The sequence below is a fragment of the Macrobrachium rosenbergii genome, chromosome 36 (assembly GCF_040412425.1).
Source record: "Macrobrachium rosenbergii isolate ZJJX-2024 chromosome 36, ASM4041242v1, whole genome shotgun sequence".
NCBI lineage: Eukaryota > Metazoa > Arthropoda > Malacostraca > Decapoda > Palaemonidae > Macrobrachium > Macrobrachium rosenbergii.
This window is the reverse complement of record NC_089776.1, coordinates 7,532,316-7,557,882: the sequence shown is the minus strand read 5'-3', so window position 1 is coordinate 7,557,882 and position 25,567 is coordinate 7,532,316. Positions and strand designations below refer to the sequence as shown.

At 38.3% G+C, this 25,567-nt stretch overlaps 1 protein-coding gene across 1 annotated transcript; it reads left to right on the top strand.

The window, feature by feature from the left end:
* Positions 1-8,166: 8,166 nt before the first annotated feature.
* On the top strand, positions 8,167-21,739 carry ben (bendless). The gene is made up of 6 exons (XM_067134507.1): positions 8,167-8,335; positions 13,611-13,701; positions 15,235-15,322; positions 15,555-15,622; positions 17,886-17,998; positions 20,305-21,739. Exons 1-6 carry the CDS (start codon positions 8,174-8,176, stop codon positions 20,368-20,370), a joined length of 588 nt encoding a protein of 195 aa, XP_066990608.1. The 5' UTR covers positions 8,167-8,173; the 3' UTR covers positions 20,371-21,739.
* Positions 21,740-25,567: the final 3,828 nt, after the last annotated feature.

Below are 25,567 nucleotides of genomic sequence, written 5' to 3'. Positions count from 1 at the left end.
TAGTTCATATTGATGAAATATAGATTTTCAAAAACCAAAGTAAACTACATTTTTTTATTTTTCAGTACTGTGCAAACCAATAACTTGAAATTTCATTCTATTAGCCATGGAAAGTTCCCAAACGAACCTTCTTCAGAAGGGAGAAGAGTATGAGTCATTGGCAGATGAGCAGTTTATATGCAACATACGGCCTGGTAGTCTCAACTAACAGCCCTCATTCCTCATGTTATAAACCTTTGATAATTGGAATGCATGGCAAGGAGGATGGCCATTAAATACAGGTTATGGGCTTGTTTTAACATATATGTTTGACTTTAGTTTTTAAGAGACTTTTTTTTAATTAAAAAAACCCAACTTACAGGGCAGTACCTCAATGTAGGCTGGGAAGATTCAGGTCGTCAAATCCAGGGAATGCGAAAATAAGATACTACGACCTGACTTGGATGCTCATGGGGACCAGACTCAGCAGGCTTTGATAAACAACTGTCAAGTTGGTGATCCAGGTTCAGAATGGCTCTGCTGTTACCTCTTGAGTGTGGTCAGTGTAGATTGTATCCTGGAAAAAGGGCTATGGTCAGTCTCCTGGTTTCAAAGTTGTGGGTTTCCTGCAACACTGCAGAAGGTCAATGAAGTCATTTATGTGGAAAATGAGTGGCTGGATTCATATGATGGATGTTTTGGGGGTTGGACCATATCTGATGAAGAGACTGCCGCTGTTGCCACCACTACCCAGCATACTAATGATGACTTTGACAACATGGAAAACCACTACCCTTGTCATGCCCAGGTTCAGCAAGGTCAGTGAAGCTCTCCGAGCATGATATGGAATGGTAAGGTGATGCCTTGGCTGACTCCCTTCATACTGCAAGATCAGCATCGTCAGGCTTCAGTGATGCCTCCCCACAGCTTCCAAGTACTGTACTTTGCCATCAGGTCATCCAGTACCCCATCTTCTAACTTGGAACGACAACTCAGTACATCAGCTGTCATTATCTGGATGCCACATTCCTAGCCCTTGTCACCCCATAAGTTTAACCTCTGGTCAACTTCATACCTTCTTCTACATCTTGAAGTGCTGATATGGGTCACTATTTTACAGAGATGCAATGGCTCTTCAGTACCACTAGCCAATACTGCTTTCAAGCAAACACAGTAAGATGTCCAGTATGGTAAGTATTATAATTTCTCTTGTTGGAAACCATATTGAAAGATTTATGAATGAGAGAACAAGAGACAGAAGTGTAAATACAGTACAGTATAGTAGGACAGAATGGCTTTAACAATGAATATCCACATTATTTTGTTTATTCAAGGATTTTATTAATTAGGGCAAAGAAAGAGTGAGATAGCTATTCTTTGGCCCATGCTTCTATAAAAAAAATTGGAAAGTTACGGAACATGTTCAAAACATCATAAAATTTACACCTTCACATGTTTATCGATAAATATGTAAGTTCTTTTTAACACGTCTCTAACACTGTCACTGGTATTATTTAATATGGTATTGGCCAGAAATTCTTGTGGAATAATATTACCATTCCATCATTCCTCAACTTATCATGTTTTTGATAGTTGTTCAACCATCCATTGTTGCTGCTTCTGCCATCTCGTTTTAATTTCGATGGGTAGGTTGTGGTGGGGGGGGGAGAATGGGCTGTCCAAGAGTGTCTAAGAGCACATGGATGCCAGTCCCATCAGCCTCAACTCCTGAAATGAAATCTTATTTAATTTTAAAAATTAGGTACAGACGATTCCCGTCTCTGGTAGAATCTCATATCTTGGGCGAGGTTAGGTTGGGTTACAGGGGGATGTGTTAGTCCTAGCCTAAAGATGGTACTATATATCCTTAGAGGTGTAGGATGCTTCCAATATCCAGATAGGACACGGCATCCTAGGAAAGGTTGTTTTTGTTTATTTCCATCTTAACCCTGTGGGATTCCTGGGCTTCGCTCTCAGTCGGTGGGGCGGGGGCTGTTTTCCAAAACTCACCATCAAACTGTGAACTCCAATTGAGCCTAATGAGTTTTGATCATTAAATTCTATGGAATAATGCCATGATCTTAAAGGAAACAAAAGTATACATGAAGAAGATAGCCATTAATATGTGGCTAGAAAATTGGTCCTGTCAAGAAAACCAAGAACCTAAATGTAGAAGAAAGTAATATAAAGAAAAATGCTAAGAAGTGGAGTTGTATGTTAGCACAATTAAAATCAAAGTGTCAGAAAATCTACTGCAGCTGATATTTATCTAAAATCTCAAAAATACACTGCATCTTTCATTTATCTAAAATCTCAAATAGCTGGAGTTTTTACAGCAGAACAAATTTCAGTGTATTTTAAAGGGTTTTGGTGGAACTGCCCCGAATTGTGGGTATCACACAGCCATGAACGATTGGACGTACCCATCACATGAATTTAATGGTGCAGAGCAAGGTCTTGGTACAGAGATTACAGACACAGTTACAGAGGAAAAGTGGAAAAAAGCAAATATTAGTAACTGATTCCCCTTGCACCTATTCTGACATTGGTTGGGGATGAAGGTGTTGAAAAGATCTGCTAAATGATTGGAAAGATATGAAAACATTTTCTTTTGTTAAAAGTTTGAAATATTTCCAACATCAATATCAAAGAAGTATTTTAAAAGAATGCCGGTGTCTAACCAGTGGTAATTATAAAATCTTAAAAGAATGCCTTGATGCCAATGTTGTTAAGTGATGTAAGGAAGGAGTTGGAAGGTATAGTGACCGACTCATAACTATTTAGAATCATTTCGTACATAATTAGACGATGATGCATATCAGAGACGTTTTAAATGTGATGCAATTCGCTTATTCGTTCGCCCATTGCCCCAAGTCGTAATAAACTCGGTAATACAGTGCCCTCGAGGAGCTGGGAGAGTCACGAAGGCTTATAGACGTTGTAAATTGCGTAGCTGTTGAGTAAGAAGCCATAGAAGTTGTCAGGGAGCCGTCAACGAATATTTCCCGTAATATTAGCGTCTTCTTTAACAGCAACAACCTTTAACTCCCAGTGGGCTTTGAATGATCATCAATCTACAAAATCTTTTGGTATATTTTTTATAGTCATATGATTCATGTCCATTCAGTGATGCGCATCATGCTAAACGATGTTGATTTATGTAAAGCGATAAGGACCAACGTCAGCAAGTGACGCACATTTAGATAACACAAGAATCTCCCGGGCTTAATAATCTACAGAGTCGAAGGTCTTATCGGGCCGGAAATTGAACACAGAGGAAATGAGGTAATGCCACAATTAACGATAATTATGATATTCTCGAAATGGGTCCAATGAATACTTGCGTATGTATCTTATATTAAGCCATAAGTATATGTTCTTAGCGTATTAGTTGCTATGTATTTGTGTGCGTTTTATAATTTTTAGTTGTACAAATATACTGAGGGAGAGAGAGAGAGAGAATAATTATATTTACAATACCTAAATACAGACGTATTCACCGAGCCCGATTGCTCCGTATTTGCAAGTCAGATTGCTATTAGGATATTCTTCGTCACCTCTCTTTAGCTCATTCTCTTTTATCTTTTTTTCTGATAAAATCGTAAAATACAAGATACCTTGATTGATTTTACTTTGATAAAAAGTTGAATATCCAGGTACAGAATTGCATTTCTCACATGATTGTGTAAACAAGAGAGAAGACTCTTTGTTAAAGGTAGGAAAGCAGTTTTGAGACTAAACAAAAAATGCGCCGAAGTTTCTTTGGCGCAGTCAAGTTTTTTCTATAGCGTATAATCAAGGCCACTGAGAATAGATCTATCTTCCGGTGGTCTCGGTATAATCCTATGACCCGCGGTCCATGAAGCTTTAACCACGGCCCGGTGGTGGCCTGTCCTATATCGTTGTCAGACTCACGATTATGGGTAACTTTAACATCGACTAAAATAAAAACTACTGAGGCTAGAGGGCTGCAATTTGGTATGTTTGATGATTGGAGGATGGGTGATCAAAATACCAATTTGCAGTCCTCTAGCCTTAATAGTTTTTAAGATCTGAGGGCGGACAGAAAAAGTGCTGATGGACAGACAAAGTTGGCACAATAGTTTTCTTTTACAGAAAACTAAAAAGGAAGAAAGAATGATTTACGTTTATAGTAATCAAGATTATTGTCATAATGGCATAGTACCAATAGCGACTATTAGAGCACAACTCCCTTTATTCAAGCCTGCCATTTAAAAGAGTTACGATAAGTCAAGATTATAAGATTTTTTCGAGTGATTAAACAGAATACCACCGAGTCACGCCCACTGAGTGGAGTCATATCCGCTGAGGATTAGAATACATTGTAACTAAATTGCTGATAAAGGAGATTTATTTTCCATGAAGAGTCGATAAGGCTGATTCTTACAATCGAGTGTTAGTGGTCATTATCATTGGCATTTTGCACTGATATGAAAGATAGACATTTGGTTTTTCATATTATTTTTTGTACGCTTGAAATAGATCTATCATTCGGTGGTCTCGGTATAATGTTGTATGAACCGCGGCCCATGAAACTTTAACCACGGCCTGAAGGTGGCATATCGTGTATCGTTGCCAGAAGCACAATTATGGCTAACTTTAACCCTAAATAAAATGAAAACTACTGAGGTTAGAGGGCTGCAATTTGGTATGTTTGGTGATTTGCAGCCCTCTAGCCTAGGTAGTTTTTAAGATCTGAGGGCGGACAGATAAAAAGCCAGCACTATAGCTTCCTTTTACAGAAATCTAAGAAAATGTAACGTTAAATATGGAAATGGTTCAGAAAAGAGAAAAAAAGTTCAAAGAGCATAACACTGAGGCACAAAAATACTGTAGATCAACGACACAAACAGTCACCAGTCACACTAAAAAGTATAATAGTTCACTCTGCAAAATATTCGTCTCACCCAGGGGAAGGGGTAAAACAATTATTAGCATTAGGGAGACAAGGCTATCTAAAATACTTGTCAGAACCACCATAGGAATTGTATATACCACTGGGAGGAACTGTGCTTCTAGGTGTACCTGTCGGATACAAACTGGCTTGTGGAATTTGGAAGCAGCCATCCTTTTTTAACCAAGGTGGGCAAAATAGCTCTTTGGGTTCTCTTATGCTCTGGAATAGCGTCATTAGTGCCCTCCTGGGCTTATTTTTCAAGGACGAGTCCCTTGCAAGAGCTCACTTCATAACCGAAGATAGACTCATACCACTCTTGGCGCCATCAAGGTCTTGTACCGTATGTACATTTACCCTAAAATGGAAGGCTGCAGCATCTGCAAAAATACAAACTGAGAAAAATGGCAGATACTGCAGTTTTCCCTTGCCTTACTACTGATTTTGCAGATACTGCAAATGGGACCCCCTAAATACTCGTGGAAAGCATCGAAGAATCATTCTGAAACCGCAGTAACTTGTGTATTAGTGTTTCAAGAGCACAGTAGGTGGCATATCTCAATTTCGAAAACTTTGCAGTACAGGTTGGCAAGCATATTGCTTTTGTCAGTTCCAAAACCATCCTGCCATTGTAATCAAGATGACGTCCGGACAAGAGATTACAGTATATCCCTTGCCCTCTGCAAACTTATCTCGTGAGAAGTCGTGGGCGAATGTATCCTCACTTTTCACCACTGAATGTTTGTGGCCTTTTGAAATGTATTTCAAAGGACTTAGAAAAAACGAAGGTAAAAAAAAATTGGTCTCTCTAGATTCTAAATTGACACCATCCCACAAAACGACGAGTCTAATTCGACGTCACTGACTGCTTAAGAAGTGGGCAATCCATTTCTGTTGCTTACCATCAGTGGTAAAAATCATCTGTGACGAACTGAAACAAAAAGAACAAGATAGTTCGCGTTAGAATTTAATAAGCAACAAGCAAGGAACCCAGTGATAGCATTTGTCCTTGAACACAAGTTATCGAACAAGGGAAAACACGGGAAAGCCCCATGATGCATCGTCAACAACAAGCACTCGTCAGGCTGTCAGAGCGCCATCGTCACTTACGAAAGAAAATGCAATGTTAAAGGCTGACTAATATATGAAAAATTATATGTTTTTATTTTATAACTCCTTTTCCTTCGATATGTGCACCCAAGGCCAGGTATCTATGGCTGCACGATGGTTACTCAGTGACACAATCTTGCCCGAGGTAACATGGCGGCCACTTTCTCGTCTTTGACGTATGTGACGTCTCTCGTCGACACAGTTTTGACAAGTAACGAGAAACAACATCAAATTACAACAGTTCATCTCAAATTAAAGACTGGTTCATCTACCGATAAAGAAAATCAGAGTTAAGCTGTAAAATGCACTGAATAGAGTTATTGTAATATCATGACATTCCAAGGAAGTGGGAAAGTTGAGGTTTATGCAAGCTTGCTCCAGAATTTATGCACCGTCATTATTTTGCATTGTCCTTTTGTGATGTTCATTTTGCTTTTAAATGTTAATTTTTGTTATATGTCATTCATTTAATTAATGAATCTGCCATACAACTCGAAATCAAGACAGTTCCTCTTGTTATTCCATTTCTTATCGACCGAATCCCATTTTTACAAAACCCAGCCTCTCGTAATTACTCTTCATTGGTATTTGGTAATAATTGCTAATGATGATAACGTCCCGTATTCATGATTATAATTGTTGTTACTTTATCTAAAGAATTAACACAAAGCGTCATTCAGTCATTAAAATATATGCACACGGCTCAAGTCACAATGATTCGGCCTATTTGATGCAAAGTGACATGTATTCACAAGACTTATAAGAATGATTAAACACTAGTTTATACAATAACGTAGTTTAGAGTTTCCTGACTTCCAGAACCTTTGGTGCAAATCGAAAACTGCATCAATAAGTTCGTGTTTCTCTCTCTCTCTCTCTCTCTCTCTCTCTCTCTCTCTCTCTCTCTCTCTCTCTCTCTCTCTCTCTCTGGTGCTGGGACCCATTTTATTTTGCGCATACTCTAAAGTGCCGGTGATTATGATAAAAAAAACACGAAGTAAAGTGTATTTTTTGCCGGTTAACAGCAACGCTGGTGGCATCTTGTCAAAAATGAAGACGCCAAAAGTATTATGGTACCTAGACTAAAGCAAAACAGCGTAGGGTCTATTTAAAACAAGAAATTATTTGATCCTTAGTTGAGAAAATAGATTAAATCCGGGGTTAACTATTTATGAACACATTGTAATGGTGTACGACGTAAGAATATGTAATTAAAAGAACTGACTACAATCACAAGACTTATATAATAAATCAGTTAAAAAATAATAATGAATAATTCAGCCATATAGGCGACCCTTAGAAATAAATCAGGGTGGCGCAGTAGCGTAAAGCACAATGGCCTTATATTTAGTTATAGCTTAGATTAATAGATTTATTCCTTCACCGCGTGAAAGCATAAAAACGAAAGCATTTGAATGAAAAATTACGCAGAGACCAAGACCAATTATCTTTCAAGCTCCAACCTCCCAACTTTTTAAAGGCAAGCGTGTGGCGGAAGCATCGGAAATCACCCAAGGAACTAAAGGCGCTTCCTGGAAATCAAATAACATTAGTTATAATATATTAGAAAATGACATTCATTTAGGATAAGCATTTATTAGAAAGTTTAAAAAAAAAAAGGGGTAAAACAACAACACACCGTTGCCAAAACAACGCTAGAGTTTCTTATCCCTTCTCTCCCCGTTCGAATTCCCCGCTCCGCTCCATCGCTCATTCTAGAAGTCAACCTTTTAATTTTTTCAGGATTAATAAAGCAAGAATCCCCGAGAGATAATAACAATCCAGGTTATAAAAAATCGCCCGGAAAGGGAGAACATCCCATGCCATTTTTCGTAAGAGTTTCCGAAGACCGCCGCCGCCGCTGACCGTTCGAATTCCCCGCTTCGCTCCATCGCTCATTCTGGAAGCCATCCTTTTCATATTCTCAGGATGAATAAAGCGAGAATTCCCGAGAGATAATAATGCAACCGGTCATTAAAAATCCTTAAAAAAAAAAAAAACGTAAAAGCCTCGTGCCATTTCTCGAAAGAGTTTCCGAAGACTGCCAGGGAGCGACGGAACCCAACCTCTTCAAATTTCCGAACCATGAATAAAGCGAGAATTCCCCGAGAGATAAAACAAATGCAACCGGTTACAAATAAAACACTTTAAAAAAATGCAGAACATCTCATGTGCCATCTTTCGAAAGAGTTTCCGAAGACCGCCGCTGCCCGGGCGCGACGGCGAGACGATAAAAATGTCGTTGTTGGAACACAACTGATTTCTGTTGGTTCGCCGACGTGCGGAGATTTCTCAAAAATGGCTGCGGGTTTACCTCGTAGAATTATCAAGGTGAGTGGCCCCGGTCCAGCCCTCTTTTCGGGACGTCACGTCCCCCCTGGATGCCCTGGGACGTCGGCCGAGGCGTTAAATAAGGGGCCGCTTCCCGTTGACGGCACTGTAGGCCTATGCAGGCATGGCGGACGTGAATCTCCTTCCTCTCTTCGTATTTCATCCTCTTCCTTCCCTCCTTGACCAATCCCTCGTCGGTCGGCAACGCCGGCGACGTCGCCGCGCGATGCCCTGGGTATCTGAGACGCCTCTGGGGCCCCCGTGCCCTTTGTTTTCGGGGGTGGGGGCACGATAGGCCTAGGTGGAAGTCTTCGAAGAAATCGACCTTTTATTTAAATTATATATTTTTTGATAGGCTTGATTGACTAGCGCCTCTTATAAGTCTCATTTTCCCATAAGGGCATTTATTGTTGCGTCTTTATTGAGAGGTTGTCTGTTGTGGCGTTTAAGGTGGGTTTTTAGGCCTAGGGGTTTTTTTTCGGGGCTGACATAGGCCTATTGCAGAGGTCACGATTGACCGAAGAGGTGGATCTATATATTTTCTATCTATATATCTCTATAAGTTCTTATAGGTTTGTCTAAGACATTCAAAGACATTTGTTCTATGAAAAGAGCTTTTAGGCCTAACTACTATAAAAAGGATTAATGAGATCGAACACACATTATTTTGTCATTTGTTCTATAGGCCACAGAGTTCTAGGACACTATTTGTTCAATAGGCCTATAAATTTAGGTCGCTTTTAGGCCTACCTACTATAAAAAGTATCATTGAGACCAAATATACATGTTACTTTTATCTATACATCTCTATAAGTTCTTATAGATTAGTCCAAGACAATCGCAGAATTAATCGTTGCTCAATAGGCCTATAAGAAAATCGGGCAGCTCTAAGGCCTATTAACAAAAGCATTAGGCCTATTCAGACCAAATCCTATTATCGTTTATGCTTCCACCAAATGACTCGTAAAACATGTGGCAGGATCAATACTCAGGCCTTGTACATTTTCTTCCCTGCAGGAGGGGGGTGGCGCCTTCAGTGCACCTCATGCAGTGCACTGTAGGCATTAGGGTGTTTGGAGCGTCCCTGCGGCCCCTGGCTCGAGCCCCCTTTCGTTCCTTTTACGGCACCTCCGTTCGTAATCTAAGTAGTAGATCCGTGGCGGCCATTTCCATCTAACTCGACTTTTTGGTTGCTAATTATGGATTTACTCCCAATTTTTGTCGCGCGATGTAATTAACCTCTAAATTAACCCCTAAAAGTCCATCCAACGTTGGGTTTCCATATGCGATCTTCACAAGAGACGGAGAACGGGTACGTCTGTTCGGAACTTTTCGTATCCCGTCCGGCAAGTGCAATAACTCGTTATCGTGTGGGTGCCGCCACCCCCGGGCCAGTACTGAACACGGCGAAGGGGCATTCCATTTGGCCGACAACAAACAAATGCACCGCCAGTATCAGAAGCCCTAGAAGTGTCGAAAAAACCAGTTTCCAAGGTAAAACAGGCGCGGAGGTAATACTTAGAATTACCAAACGATTGTTTTATAGTACAACTGCGGGAGGTTTTCCCCCTATTATACCTTTCGAACCTTTCTACTCCATTTCCTTTTCATAAAATTTTATAAGTTGCCAATAAGACCCCAGCCGCCATGTTTGCATGAAAACTATTTTGGGTTTTTCTCGCAGAAATGGCCAGAAAATGACAGGGCACTAAAAGAACCTAAAAATACCAATCTAACGTAACCTAGAGCTGTTTACTGGGTACAATTTTGCCATATTAGCTATGTAGGAAGTGAGCAGCCGATATTGTCTTACCTTATAAGTTGTAATTTGATTCATTTTTTATTTATCCTTTGCGTATAGTGTTTATGGGGTTCAAAATAACGAGAATGAAGAGCTCTTTTACAAAATGAAGGTTACAGTTTCATATCGTGAATTGGCAACATGCATAAAATAATACAGTGCGTCCTCGACTTACAGCATGGGATCCGATCCAGCTCCGCGCCGTAAGTCGATTTTACTCCGTTACCGGCACTTTTGCCGCCGTAACTTGATGTTGCATCAAGTTACAGCGCCGTTAACTTGATGCCTATTCTTGCTGTTAGCGCCATCAACGGCGTTAACGGCACTGAAAAAGCGCTGCAAGATCGAATCGCTGTAAGTTACGGACGCACTTTACTTTCCTTTCCAGCTCTGAATGACCTCATAGGTCCCACCGCTTGGTTTTGGCCTAATTCTATATTCCAATTGTACATTTTCTTCATTCCACCTTTCTGCCCTTTTTGAGGTTTCCAGTGGAGTTGTAAGTTGATCACATTCATTTGGCCGTGAGCCATCTAGAAGTTATGGATTGTTTGGGATTTATTGAAGATGGCAGATTCACTGCGTATCCAAAACCAGTATGGGGTAAAAATCACCAAATTCTGTTGATGCTGCGGCAAGAGAGTTGCGTTTAGGCCGAGTAGCAGGAAATATAGTCTGTGATACTTTACATGACACTGTAGATAAGCCGCAGTTGCAACTGTGTTCGTTCATATTAAGGTCGTTTCAGTCTGTTGTATGCAAGGCATTTTCCAGCCTTATTGAACTAGGCCGAAAGGATAACTTTTCAGGCAAACTTTTCTTGTTCTGTCAGTAATGAAATAGGCGTGGCCCTTTTCGCTTACCGATGACGGATCTAAACGTCGTCCAAACTCAGGTCCTTTGCTTCACTGATGGCAGATATAAACGTCATCCAACCGTCAAAAAATAGGAAAAGATTGTACAAACCAACAGGCAAGATGAGGGTCATTTTCAGTGAGAGTTCTTAATATTTTTTATGTGTAACATTTATGTTTATATATTTTGTATAGTTTAGTTTTTTATTCTATAATTACATCATTTATTTGTTTTACATAGTTTTAGATTTTTATTCTATAATTACATTACTTATCTTTCTTCTGTGTGTGTGAGGGAGTGCGTGCACACGAGAGAGAGAGAGAGAGAGAGAGACTTTTTATGCATATGTAAAATGTATGATTGTTTTGTATTGTTTTAGATTTTGATTCTATAAGTACATCATTTATCTTTGTTTCGGAGAGATTCTTCGTTGGACTGGTCGGTACCATTCTCGGCTAGCACTCTGCTAGGCCCGAGTTCGAATCTCTGGCCGGCCAATGAAGAATTAGAGGAACTTATTTCTGGTGATAGAAATTAATTTCTCGGCATAATGTGGTTCGGATTCCACAAGAAGCTGTAGGTCCCATTGGTAGGTAACCAATTGGTTCTTAGCCACGTAAAATAAGTCTGATCCTTTGGGCCAGCCCTAGGAGAGCTGTTAATCAGCTCAGTGGTCTGGTTAAACTAAGGTATACTTTTGTTTCTGAGAGAGAGAGAGAGAGAGGGGGGTGACAAACAGTGGACTGAATGCCACTTATTTACGGAAAACTTTGTTACTTTATCATTCATTTTTACATATACTGTATTCCTTGGTGTTATTTTCTCACAGATTATTTTGGGGGGAGAAAGTGCAAAATTTTCTTGTATTGTAATTACTACTTATTATTTCACCTACGTTATTTTGGGTGATTTTTTTGTGTCATATAGAATAAGTAATCAGCTGCAAAATGAAATAAAATTGACCGGTCTACCTTGAAAATTGTCGGAGATATGCATCATTGAACAAAAAAAGGTATAAGCATTTTTACGCTCACTGCTTGAGTCCCTGCCACTGCCCACAAATTTAAATGTTTATAAGAGTCATAAGTGAAAAGGGTTAAAGAAGGATTTCTCAAAATGTCTTGTCATCATCCTAAGCAAATTACTAACAACTTGGATATCAGCTTATTAGTGAATTATGTTTGAAGATGCATTCTTGCATAGCTGTAATTTAAGTTTGGGTTCGGTTAGAGTGTTTGTAACCTCCCCCGTTAGTCAGGGTAGTAACAGCCTTTCTGTGTACTGTAGTTGGTTTCTATGGGTTTGTTCATGGGGGTTGTCAACAGATTTCACCTTCTCCAGTGTTTGCCCTCTAGAGGTAGACAAACGGTAGTTATAAAGTTGTTAGTATCAGAAAGAAGGACATTGAACATCCATTCACATCAATCTGCTACCCTCTAAAGCAAGCATAGTGTAGAGACACTGCATTGCCACACTGGGGATGTTATCAAAACCAGTTTTGGACCCACACCACCTCTTGGCTTATCGCCCATTCGTCTGATTGGAAGAACAGAGATCTGTCTTATATCCATGGTTTTATTGCCAAGACACTGGTAACTTTCTCCTGACATCAGGCTGCATCACAGTTCGTTACTTGTGCCATTTAATTGGAAACAGGGAGAGAAGCAGACCTTTACCATTGCTCAATCAAACAGAAAGAACATACCTTAGGGCAAAATCTTTCAAAAAACAATTCTTGCAATAGTTGATGTTGTTTGGTGAATGTAAGGTTGAAGTTGGTATGAACTCCATTTCCATTTGGTTAAGATTCCTGTAAGAACACTCGCAAGGGCCAGGCATTCATTACAATTAGTGCTTAGGGAATTGAGCTATTTTGGTGTCCTGTTTCGACTTGGAGGCAGAAGCCATTCTAAATTCATGGACGTCTCTGACAACTTTTGTTAAGTTTTACTCGTGACGTATCTCATGAATCTCTGGATTTTATATTTCATTGGCTGATAGGTGTCGGCAGGCCAAATAGTATTGCCCCCTGAAGGAACCACGGCCCCACCAAGGCTCCTTCCTCCTCTTCGTGACTACTCTTTCCTCGTGATCATATTTCTAGTGGAGTACTTCCAGCTACGCTTTATGGAAGGAGTAAGTGTATCGTATTGTATTTCCAAGTCTTGAAGGGAGAGAGTCCAAATGTACTGATTGAAAGAGAACTAGTCCAACTACATGTCCCCTTCTTAGCCCTGATAACTTGTTTCCAGACTATCTTTACTCAGCAGTTTGCCTCTCCAGTGTCTCAGTTAAAAAAGTTCTTTATCTACAGGAGTCCTAGCCCCTTGAGTAACCATTCAGGGTGTTATTTTTTTATACAAATGAATCAGTTTATTGAAGAGGGTCCTCCTTATATCTCCTGTTTTCTTGGGGTAAGTTCAGACAACACATTAGAATGACAGTTAAATGTTGTTGGTATTATGGTCCCTGGACATATGGAGGAAATGGGGAGAGTTGTTCTTTTTTCTATTTGATGTTTCCCCTACAGTGCTTACCGCACAGATAGCCTTCTGTGAGTAGTTGGGTTTACATTAAAATAAATTTTGTTGCTTTTAACTAAAAATTTCCCATTTTCAGGAAACTCAGCGGCTTATGGCAGAACCTGTACCAGGAATCTCTGCAGTTCCAGATGAAAGCAATGCAAGATACTTTCATGTTGTTGTAGCTGGTACGTAGTTCCTTGTTTTGTTGCGTATCCTTAAGTGTAGGAAGAGTACTCACTATCAGAGGCAAATTTTATACATGTTTTTTTATTAGATGCAATTTATTATCAAGCAGTGTAAGGGTTAAGAAAGCTGAAAATAACAGTGGATTCTAAAAATGAAAAAAAAAGGAAGTTGAACCAAAAACAAAGTCTCTGATGTAGAGGGATCTTTGAAGGAATTATAAGCAATAAAGAATTTTAATTGAAAACTGATTCCCTGGTATTCAAGAAGGGTTTTCTATGGAGGCAGGAAACTAAAAACTTACCAGAATGATTTCAGCTAATGAAAAGATACAGGAATCCATTGTAGTAGATGACATGAGACACTTAGAATCAAGCACTATAGTTCTAGACAGCCAGCATAGATTTTGTTATGGAAGAACATGCTTAACCAAACAAACAGACTTTTCCAGTGTATGTTTAGTATGTATGATGAAATAAGAGTGATTTTCTTGCTTCTAGTTAGCATAAATGAATCTCTAGATACTCTTATTTATATGGGACAGTGTTATTTTTCGTTATACGAAGCATTTTTAAGTCAAAATATAACATGAATGTCTCTTTGTGAACTAAATTTAGTTATTTTTTCTTTAATGGATGGTATTGGGGCCATGTTTTTTATGTAAAAAAAAAAAAAAATTAGATTCCGTTCACTATTTTCACTTGATTTCATCATAATATGAGCTTTAATTTATCTTTTATCAGCGTGAAAACAACAGTAAAATACATTCATTTACGCCCAGTAGTTTGGGTTAAAATACTTTTCTCTCCAAGTTTATTTATGGTTGAGTTTCGTCCAAGTTGCCGATGCATGGTAATTTATAGTCACTAGAAGCTTAAACATTGTTTTCTCAACTTCAGCTACAACTTGCAGCGTAAATTTAGCAGTATATTTCCTTGCCGATCTTTTCTCCATAATGAGTAAGGGTATAATGTAAAAATATATCAGTCGTATTCTACTTAACATCATTTGTAGCATAACTACAGTAATTTTTTACAGTTGTACGATGGTTGAAATGCAAGCAAAACAGCTGTTGTTATCCAATTCAGTTGTTCATAGCAAAACAGCTGTTTCTCGTTTAGTTGTTTATGGCTTTACGCATGTACGCAACGAGTACAACATTACTGATGGTACTTTTATCATTCTCTTTACTTTTTTTAACTTATTTAATTAGGAGATGGAGGAAAAGAGTTTAGTCTGTTGTAATTTGGTCTCAAAAAAGGGAACTCGCGTAAGACATGAGATACACAATAAAATCATTTTTTAAGGGTGAAAATTTGGGGGTCACACGAAATGCGAGCTCAGGCGTTACACGAGTATATACGGTACCAGGTCTTGCAGTCATTAACACCACAATAGTTACAAAATTGTTTTGCATTCCATGATATTTTTAACAGCTGAAAATGTGATTTTTTCTTATCTGTAGATGAGATTTCTTTACGGACGAAGTAAACATTATACTTGTTGTGATTAACGTAATCCACTTTGCTTGACAGGTCCCGAAGGGTCACCATTTCAGGGAGGAGTTTTTAAACTAGAATTATTTCTTCCTGAAGAATATCCTATGAGTGCCCCCAAAGTAAGGTGAGCAGTAATTTATTCTTCTGTCAGGTGTGCCTTTTGTTTTAGACAGTGATCCTGGGTCTTTTATATATTGTTCTGCTGAGTTTAACATCTCTGGATAGTTTGATTATGAAGTTTTCTCCTCTAGTGAACTGCTCTGTCGAATCTGATTCTTATATTTTGCGTGCATGTAACAATACCTATTATTTGGGTACCGTATTTGTATTTTAATTGTGATATACTTTGTTTCCAGATTTATGACAAAAATTTACCACCCCAACATTGATAAACTAGGAAGAATTTGCCTTGATATTCTTAAAGGTTAGTGAAGCTTCTTCCTTTGTGTAATATGTTTATACCGTAGCTTTGATGAGGATGCAGGCATCCTCAGGAATAAGTTTTGTCAGGCCCCCCTCCCACCATCCCACCCACACAGACCTATATATTTGTGGGAATGAACTTATTCTGAGTCTTAGAAATAAAAATATTTGTAAAATTCTTTATATGGAAATAAGTTATCAGCCCCTTATTATTTTTATGGAAATAAATTATCTGTAAATTTGTATGGACCCCTCTTCCTCAGGAGAGTTGCCCATGCCCGTGGAGCTTTGAACTGTCTTGCCCTTCCACAGCCTAACTCTGGTGCCATAGGGCCCCTTTGCTGAGGTCTCATATTGAGACCTCATCCTCAAGCCTGTTTTTGTGGTAGCCTTACCCACCTCAAAGTGGGTTGGCAAGTTTCACAGTCTTTTATATCTTATTTAGTATTCTATAGGGCTGGGATCCTCTTCTTATTATTCTTGAGTTTGTGGAGAAAAGAGGTTTGAGTTAAGAATAGCCTTCCCACTATTTGAAGTTTGTTTTTAGTTGACTTGTAAAGTCTTGTTCTGCCTTTTCAATGTTATAATTAAAAATAGTAGCTTAATTATGCTACAGATATTTATAGAGTTGAGGCTTGCCCAGTGATTTGTTTTTGAAAGACAAGGTTTGATCGGTTAGAAAGCTAGGCTAGCTGTGAAAAACTTTACAAATAGAAGTCGTAGGTAGGAAGCAGTGCAACTTGGGGGTCAGTATAGTTTGCATTTACCAGAAGTGGAAGGGAACACATTAGGTGATAATTTTTTGTGGGGTGAATCTTTCATAATAACTTTTGTAATGTATTATAGTTCCCTGTGTCAAAAATGCTATTTTTTTTTTTTTCCTGAAATAAGTCAAAGGAATTTACCATGCATCCTTAACGTCAAAGGTTTTGTTTTTCATTGGTCTAATCAAACCTTAGAGGAAGGTTATTTTTGCTTGCCATCAATCAGGACTCCTGTCTGTGACCTCTGAATGAGTTGTGTAAATTATACTTAGTTTGGATAATTAATAAAGTATGAAAACAAAACAAAAGTGGTAGATGAATCAATGAACTTGAGTGTTGTTTATCAGTATTATTGCACCTGTATTTTAATTTCTTTTTAGGAAGACTGTTTAATCTAACATATACAGACACCACCCTACTTGAAACGTTCCACTTACAAACATTCAAAGATACAAGCAAACAGGATTGCAAAATAAAATTATGTTCAAAGCACTCCCCTTTGCCACCCGTAAGTTCAGAGTTTGTTTTGCGGACCTATTCTATGCATGCAGTACTGTGTGTACAGTGTATTGTGTTTCAGGATGAAAAAACCTATAGTACTATATTGATTTTATATCGTGCTGTACTGAAATAGGCATAAAGAGGACAGTAACTGAACAAACAATTCAGCATGCAAATGACCATCTGGATCGTAATTCATTTGTAAGTGGGGTGATGTCTGTACATGTTATGTTCATATGCTCTTTTTATAAAATGTAATGATAGCAATGTGCTAAGTTGGAAAGAGAAACCAACAAGATTCTTGTGTATAACTTGTTTACTGGTAAATATTTACATATTACCAGTAAACAAGTTATACACAAGAATCTTGTGGGTTTCTCTTTCCATCTTCAGAAGAAAACTGAAAGAAGTTTTTGTTTGGTTCAATGTGCTAAGTGTTTTCAGGGTTTCATGATAAAAATTTTCAATCTTTATTCAGGTTTTATTGTTCTGTTTGGGAGGTCATGTTCAAGTGGTGTTTTTAAAAACAATTGCTGCATAAAGCTACATCCAGTACTGTCAAAATCTTGAATTACTGCAGCAGCTGTAGCATCATCCATATGCATGCTTTGAGATGAAATGCTGCTCAAACTTATAGTTAGTTTATACTCTCTATACACTGCTTGGGAAATCTGAAGTTTCTTGGTGTGCTGATATGCCAACTTGAGCAGAGCTTATTAAAATCAGTGAAATTGAAAAACAAAGTATTTTTAAGATAAATTAATTTAAAATGAACTGAAAAAAAGTGGTTGCAACTTTTCGTTTAATTATTTTATTTTATTTTATTTATTTTATTATTATTTTTTAGGGGGGGAGGTCAAATTTGGAATGTGCCTTTGACCCCAGAAAATGCAGGAATATGTTTAGAAACTTAGGATGTTTGAAGATTTTTTATTTAATTTTTTTTTCTCTTTGTGTTCTTGATAGTTTCCTTCTGACCTATATTGTCATTGATTTCAGATAAGTGGAGCCCTGCTCTACAGATCAGGACGGTTTTGCTGTCTATCCAAGCTCTACTTTCTGCGCCTAATCCAGATGATCCTTTAGCAAATGATGTAGCAGAACTTTGGAAGGTAAGTTTGCAGATACTGCGTACCCCTAACTGTATCTGAGCATCTCAGGCAGTAACACAAGAAGAGAAACGAGATATGATGAAGCTTATGAGGTTACAGTTAGAAAAGTTTTGCAGGCTGAGGGTGATCTAAATGTACATGTTATAACATTCTGCTCTACTGATAGCCTTGCCCCATCTGGAGACTTGACGAGGACAGTGTTTTTCGGTTTGACTATGGTCAACATGATTTCCCCCTTCCTCTGACATTGGTGTAGGAGACTTCATAGGATATGCATTGATAGTGTGTTTCTTCTTGGGAGATTTGTCTTTCTTGCCAAGCTCTTCTTTTCAGGAATCTGTGCTAGATCATTTGACCCCAGTTTATCCTTCTGGGTAATCTTTTCAAGATATGCCTAAGAAGAAAAGGAGGCATTCCGTCCTTCAATACCTGTACAAAATGTTGTCTTGCTACTACAGGTTGTTCCCTATTTGTGATTGGGTGATTGGTATATAAAGTAGATTTATTACCCATCTGCAGGTCACCATTCTCTTTAGGGAGGTGTGTGCCTTCAGTGCACCTCTAGTGATGCACTGTAGGCATTAGTGATGGTTGTTGGTAGTGTCCCTTTGGCCCCTAGCTGCACCCATTTTTTAGCATTCTTTCAGCTTACTTTCCTACCACTCCAACTCCTTTATCACTGTTATAAGCACTGAATAACTGAAATTGCCCCTTTGATTGGCTGTATGCCCCAATTTTTATCTATCAGTCAATTAATAGGTCGCCAGTGAACATACATTTGTGGATCATATTTAACCTTGCAGTACAGTTAAGTACAGTTTATTGTTGTGAGACAATATTATACCTTAATTTACTGTTTGATGCTATAATTGTATCACCAGTTACAATGTGGAAAATACAAAACACCAAGGTTTTAGCCCTATGCTGATACTAATAGCATATGTATAAAAGTGGTGAATTCTACCCTACAGTGTAGTACGTTTACCTTGTTTACTCTCCTACAGCTCCAGTATATTTTTTTGCAGGCATCGGTGGTCCTTTTCATTTTGTATTTGTTTTCCATTTTTATTTACAGAATATCTGTTATCACTTACAACACAGGCTGTATAAAATGGATCTTGAAGCTAACCACCATTGGCCTTGGAAAATTGTTTTTATAATTAATTCATATGTTTATCTTTCATCAGCTGATTGCTTCATATCATTTACTACCAGTGCAGAGTAGAGAATGTTGCTCATTCCCAATGACTGAGCAAGAGAAGTGGTTTCTTTCTTGAGTGTAGTTCAGTCAGCTTCAAACTATGGAAAAAGCTGTTTATTTTTCTTCATCTCTAAGAACTTGTAGAATGACTCATTCTTTGGTGTGACTGTCCTGCACATTTGTCAGGTCATGATCCTTTGTTGGAGAGCAGATTTCTCTCCTGAGTCTTCTAGTAAGAGAATATTTAGACCCCTGCTTTCTTTACTTCTATCTTTTTCAGGCAGAATTATTTGTGTCAGACATTAAGGGTAGAAATCTACTAGACATAACTGCTTTCTTTCACACACAGAAGATACCTATAAGATCTTGAACTCTTTTCCTGGTCCCAGTAATAGTACTAAGTCATTTCTTAGCAGCCCAGCTCCTTTTGGATAGGTTAGCATCTTGCATGAAGCTCATGGTTGGGCTTAGGTTAGCAAAGCAGACTGGACAGATGACTGGTCTCTTCCTTTCCTTTGTCCCTTTCATAGCTCTCGACAGTCTTAATTTGTGGTGTTTTGCTCTCTTCAGTCATAGAGTGACTTAGCCTGATGAACAAAACACTAACACAGAATCCTATCAGCCAACATTACAGTAATGCCAGGTTGTATTGAAGGTTCATGCTGACATGTCTGACTAGTGGTGGACCTGTCCACTCATCACATACTATGGGCACACACTACTTAGGACCTGGTGGAGGTTCATCACTTCATTTTCCATGAGTGAGTCTATATATACAACAAAAGCTTATAGGAACAAATTACAAATTAAGATATATTTCATTTTACACATTTAAACCTGGAGTTCTGTATCATAATCCTTCCTTGAAACATCCCCACATTTGTCAGTAGTTACAAAGGTGAGTTATAATCCATGTACACCCACATTTAATTTACAAAAGATATAAGACAAATTTAATTTTCAAATATGTAAGACAAATGTAATATCACTTGAAAAAAATTGCAGTTTATTTAGACTACTTGACCCTTCCCCCCCAAAAAATCCTTTTGATGTTTAGACTGACAGAATTTACATTTTTTCTAATGGAAATACTTTTTTCCAACAGGTGAATGAATCGGAGGCTATTCGCATTGCACGAGAATGGACGCGTACTTATGCTATGGGCAACTAGTAATTGCATTATTATTATTATTATTATAATGTATTAATTTTTAAAAAAATCAATGATAAACCCTAGGATCAACAAAAAGTTGATGAAAGAGCAAAATAACTTACCTTGGTATTAGTAACACCAATTCAGGTTGTACCTATGCGGTGCCCCCAGTAGTCATATTCATCATGACTCACCCCAACAGGTAACTTTTATCCTAGGCTGTTCCTCATGATAAACATCCTTAGCAAATTTCAAATTGGACTGTTTAGAGGGACGACCCTCTCGCTATGGGAGGTGGGACACTAGAGGGGGGGCTGACCCTGGCCAAGAAGCTGAGGTACTCCATTATCACGTACTCTAGATCTGTAGTGACAGTGGAAAGTGACCCAGTATGTGATTACTGGGCATTTTGGGTGCAGTGATTGCAGATGATACATATTTCTTAAGGATGAACTTTTTTATTTTTGGGCCACAACAAATTATTTTTCTGTATGTTTGTTCTAGTCTGCCTCTTTAAAACCTTCTTCTCAAATTCCAGTGAACTTTTAAGTTTGGCATTATTTGAAGGAAAAAAAGTGTGTAAGTATACAGTATTTTTGTATCCCCCCAGCCTATGAAATTTAAACGTTACTCGTGAACCTTGGTGGGGATCACATTTAAAGGGCAAATATGTTTTTTGGCCCTGTATCTACGGTGCCTTTTTGTCTGTTTTAAATGTTAGGACTTTTATTCGTAACTGTAAGTATAAAATGAAATGCAAAGCAACTGCAGCACAGGGCCAGAGAACATCCTCCAGAGAATCGTTTTGAGACGTTAACTTAGATGCATTGTTGTGGGCAACGCAATCGTGGGGTTTCACCTGTTTTCTCGTTTTTTGACACCTCTCCTATTTAAACATTCGTGTGTACTAGAAGACCCGTATTATAGCATGCCATGAATCTTTTTCTCCTCTCTTTTCCCTCTGGAAAAGTCTATTCCAGTTAGACCAAGTAACCTTAACAAAAGGCCTACATAGTGCTAATTAAGTGTACGCTGTCAGTTGAAATGCCATTGGCAAAGTTACTTTAGTCTAACAGCTGAATACAAGCAAACAGAAGCCTTTTGTGTTTAGGAAGATTTTGGTACTTACTGATGAATTTCTCTGGACACGATAGATTGCGGTTTCCACATCAATGTTGCCCTATTACCATGTAATCATGTGTCCTATGTACTGTACATGACTCATTCCACATAGTGTATTAATATTAGGCCTTATGATATCTTGCATTAAGTGTTTTGTCACCCCATTATCATAAATAGCCTGAATTACTGCTTTCATAAAATTGGCAATAGATACAATCTCAACCTGAAATTTTGTATGCTGCTTTAGATTAAATATTAATAATTGCTCTGACTTTAATTTCACCTTAGGAATAAGAGTTTTAGAGAATTGATTACTATGCCCAAAAGGGATTATTTGTAGGGAATGAATTTTACCCAGAATGGATTAGGGTTTTCAAGAAAAACTCATTCGTTTTCATGTCACTTATCACTTTATGATCTAGGGCTTTGAATAGTGCTACAGTGTTTTCTAGCCTCTGTGAATGTCAAAAGTAATATTTTCACTAATTTATGCAGTTCTGATGATATTGAAAGTCCCAAAATTGTGTACCTGGATAATTTTTAACTGATTTATTTGTAATGAAATGCCCTGATGCTTCCTCATTTCTGGAACTTTCCATCTGTGTCAAGCAAGATGAAATAGTCAGGATGGGAGAACATAAAATACCTCTGCCCAGCCAGGTAAACTAGCAGAATATTGTACGTAAGTTGATTGACATGAAGACAATGTTGTGTTGTTGTCTCATTAACAAGGAGTAGAACTGGGAAGAAACAGGTTAACAGGTGCATCACAAGTGACAGTGATAAGTTTGTGCACGGAAGTGGCCTAAGTCACGCAACTGGTGACTACTGTATTGTCATCTCTAAGCCACATTTCCAGTGGTGTGCATAGAGACTGTTGCTAGTGAATCGGAGGTAGTCCCTATGTGCTACTGTGGGTGATGGTGGGCTGATGGCACAGCCACCTGCCATCTCAAAAGTTTGAGACTGGACCATCTTGATGCTTGGTGGACTATGTCATATTTAACAGCATAGTGTTGGAATCCCAAAGACGACCTTGATGTGTATTGTGCATTCAGAGAGAAGCTGCATTCATATGTACAAGAAAGTTGGAAAGTTAATTGGTAAGTTGTTGCTTTTATTTTTTTTTATTTATTACTGTTTTAAAATGTATTAAAAAGAATATTATGAAGAAAACATTTGGGATTAAATGGCACTCTTCAGTGTGTAGTTGAAACGATATACAGATTTAAATAAAATGCTGGTTTTTATAGTGTAATATTGCAAAATTGCCTGGGACACACTTAAGTCAATTGTCTTTCATAACTTTTCACTCGCTCTTCACAGTGCTTGATTATACTAAAAATTATTCATGTTAAGAAATCCAACGTCAGTTTCTGCAACATCTCGGGGATTTATTATAACAAGGATAAATAATTGGTCTTGTTATACGTTTGTGATATGGGTTACTTTTCATCTTGTAATACCAATGTATACACCTTTATGATAAATAGGGCAGCATATAAAGTGCAGCATGATTAAAATTCATTAAAGTATATAGTGAAAATTTGGGACTTCCTTTGCATTACATAGTATGGTGTGTCGTCTTATGTATACTGTACTGTAATTTGTGTTGTACTAAAGGTGCAATATTTGTGCACTACTGCATTTTGAGAGATGCAAAAAAAATTCTATAAACTTTGGTTGATGGTTTTTCTGTTTGCATGCAATTTTTTTTTAATGATTGTTGTTCTAAACAGTTGACAGTGAGTGATGCAGTACAGTAATGTAAGCTATATGGGAAATGTCTGATAGAAGTTGCTTAACCATGCTTATTACAGGTTGCCAATTTATTATATTGTACCATACCACAGCAGTTAGGTGGAGTGTTCTGAGGTGTTAGGTGGTATAAGTTTTGTTGTTAATGTTAAGAACCTGTACATCACAATTTTTGTCATCAGAAAAAGGTTACAAGCATTACCATGATTTTTTTAATCTATGCACAATTACCTTTTGTACAATACATCAGATTTTTGTTTAATCGGTGGCCAAACACTGGGTGACCCCAGTTAACGTATGTACAGTACAACATGGCCAATAGTTGTTTATGTACTGTACAGAGATCTCGATATCATGAAGTTTTTAAAAATTAATATGGATTATTTTATTAAAATAGATTTAGGGAAAAGTAGCTTTGTTTCACTAGGCTTTATAATTTCCATCATCTAGGTAGGTGGAGTCTATTGAAGTTGTTTGTTTAATGAAATTAAATATAGGTTTTATTGTTTATGTGTATATCAAGGTAATGTTCAGTACTGTATTATGTAGTTGGTAAAGTTTTTTGTCCAGTTTTTAATGTACATGATGATCCCATGGAAGAAATAAGGTTAGGATGAATGTGTACTTAGTAGGCCATCATACTGCTCCATATTACGTACATGAAATACCGTTTGCTTGACCAGTCAAGCAGAGACAGCACCTTTGCTACAGCTGTGTACTGTATAAGTTGACTCATACATTTTTTTCGTTTGCAGGGAAGAGGCTGAATATGAACAGTGTCCTGGCCGAGGCATAAGAAATTGTACATGGCAGTTGTAATGGTTCAGGAGTACCAAACGGAAGATGGTTCCTGAGAATTTGTAGGGCTGCTAGGCCTCACTGGTTTCAGGGCTTTTGAAGGTTGGCTCGTCTGTTGTAAAACCAAAGTATGGATTTAGTATCCATTAGGCTCCTTGTGAAGCTTTGGCCATATAAGAGGAAGATATTGATAAATTTAAGATGTTCTTAGGTTTGGCTGACAGTCAGTCATTCAGATGATTTTTAGGTTTGTTTGACAGTCATTTAGATCTCTATAGGTTTGATTGACAAACATTGGATCGCAAATCTACGTAATGCTAACAGAACTGTTGTTTTGCCAATGTGTGCCTGCTAATACTTTGACTATTTGAAGAAGTTGCCTGGTCAAGACCTTAGAGAACAGTTTTGTCTGTTGTATGCTGAGTGCAAATGTCTCTGGTATTGTTAGGTTAAATCATGTGGTAGATGGACATGCTGAGTAGCTAAAGTGTTTTCATGGATGAGAGAGACTTCTTATGATTTGGTACCATTCTGTAAAGGTTTGGTTCACAACATTGGTGAAGACTGGTTTTATTACCACTTCCATAAAGAAATTATCACATGGTGTGCCATAGGCATTACCTAAGGTTCTTTGCAGCGTCCCCTTCAGCTGCAACCCCTTTCATTCCTTTTATATGCTGTATCTCCATTCATATTTTTCTCCCGTCTTGCTTTCCACCCTCACCTAACAATTGTTTCATAGTGCAACTGTGAGGTTTTCTGACTTACACCTTTCAAACCTTTTTACTCTCCATTTCCCTTTCAGCACTGAATGACCTCAAAGGTCCCAGTGCTTGGCCTTCAGTCTCAATTTCATGTTCCATGCTATTCCAAGCATTTAACGGATGTGAAATATAGTTTGGAAAAATGAAGAGCATTTCAGAGCAATGTTTTAGTAGTACAAATAAGAAGGGCAGGTATCTGGAAGCATCAGACTAACTTCACCTTATTCTACTTAAGGATGTTGCCCATGGAGTCCTTGGATACCTTCTCCTTGGGGTCTGCGTAGTTGCCGAAGCCCCTCTCAAACAAATGCATCTTGGACCTGTCACTCAAGTCCTTGTACTGTCACCTTGGGCCCAGCAGTCATGGCCTAGCAGGTGATATAAGAGCATTGAGCCTTTGGGGAGCCTCCCTCAGGGAAGGACCTCAGGTTGGTCACTTGGGGATTGGAGAGTACTTAGACATCACTTCTTGCACGAGGGTGCCCTGAAGTTCAGTACAGTATAGGAGATGCTTGACAGGGACACACCCACCTAGCAGCCTTACATGAGGCTGGCCTCTAACCTTTGAGTGAGGCTCCATACATGAAAGCGTAGGTTTGTATTCGGTGCTTGCTCCTGGAGCAGTCTGTAATCCATTTACTTTCAGTCCTTTGGAATCTTTCAGATCTTACAGCATCCAGGACTGTCACAATACCTTGCTTGTACACTTACTGGTTTTTTAGGGTTAGAAAGAGCAAATTCCTACATAAAACTATAGTCCTTTGAAGCATTTA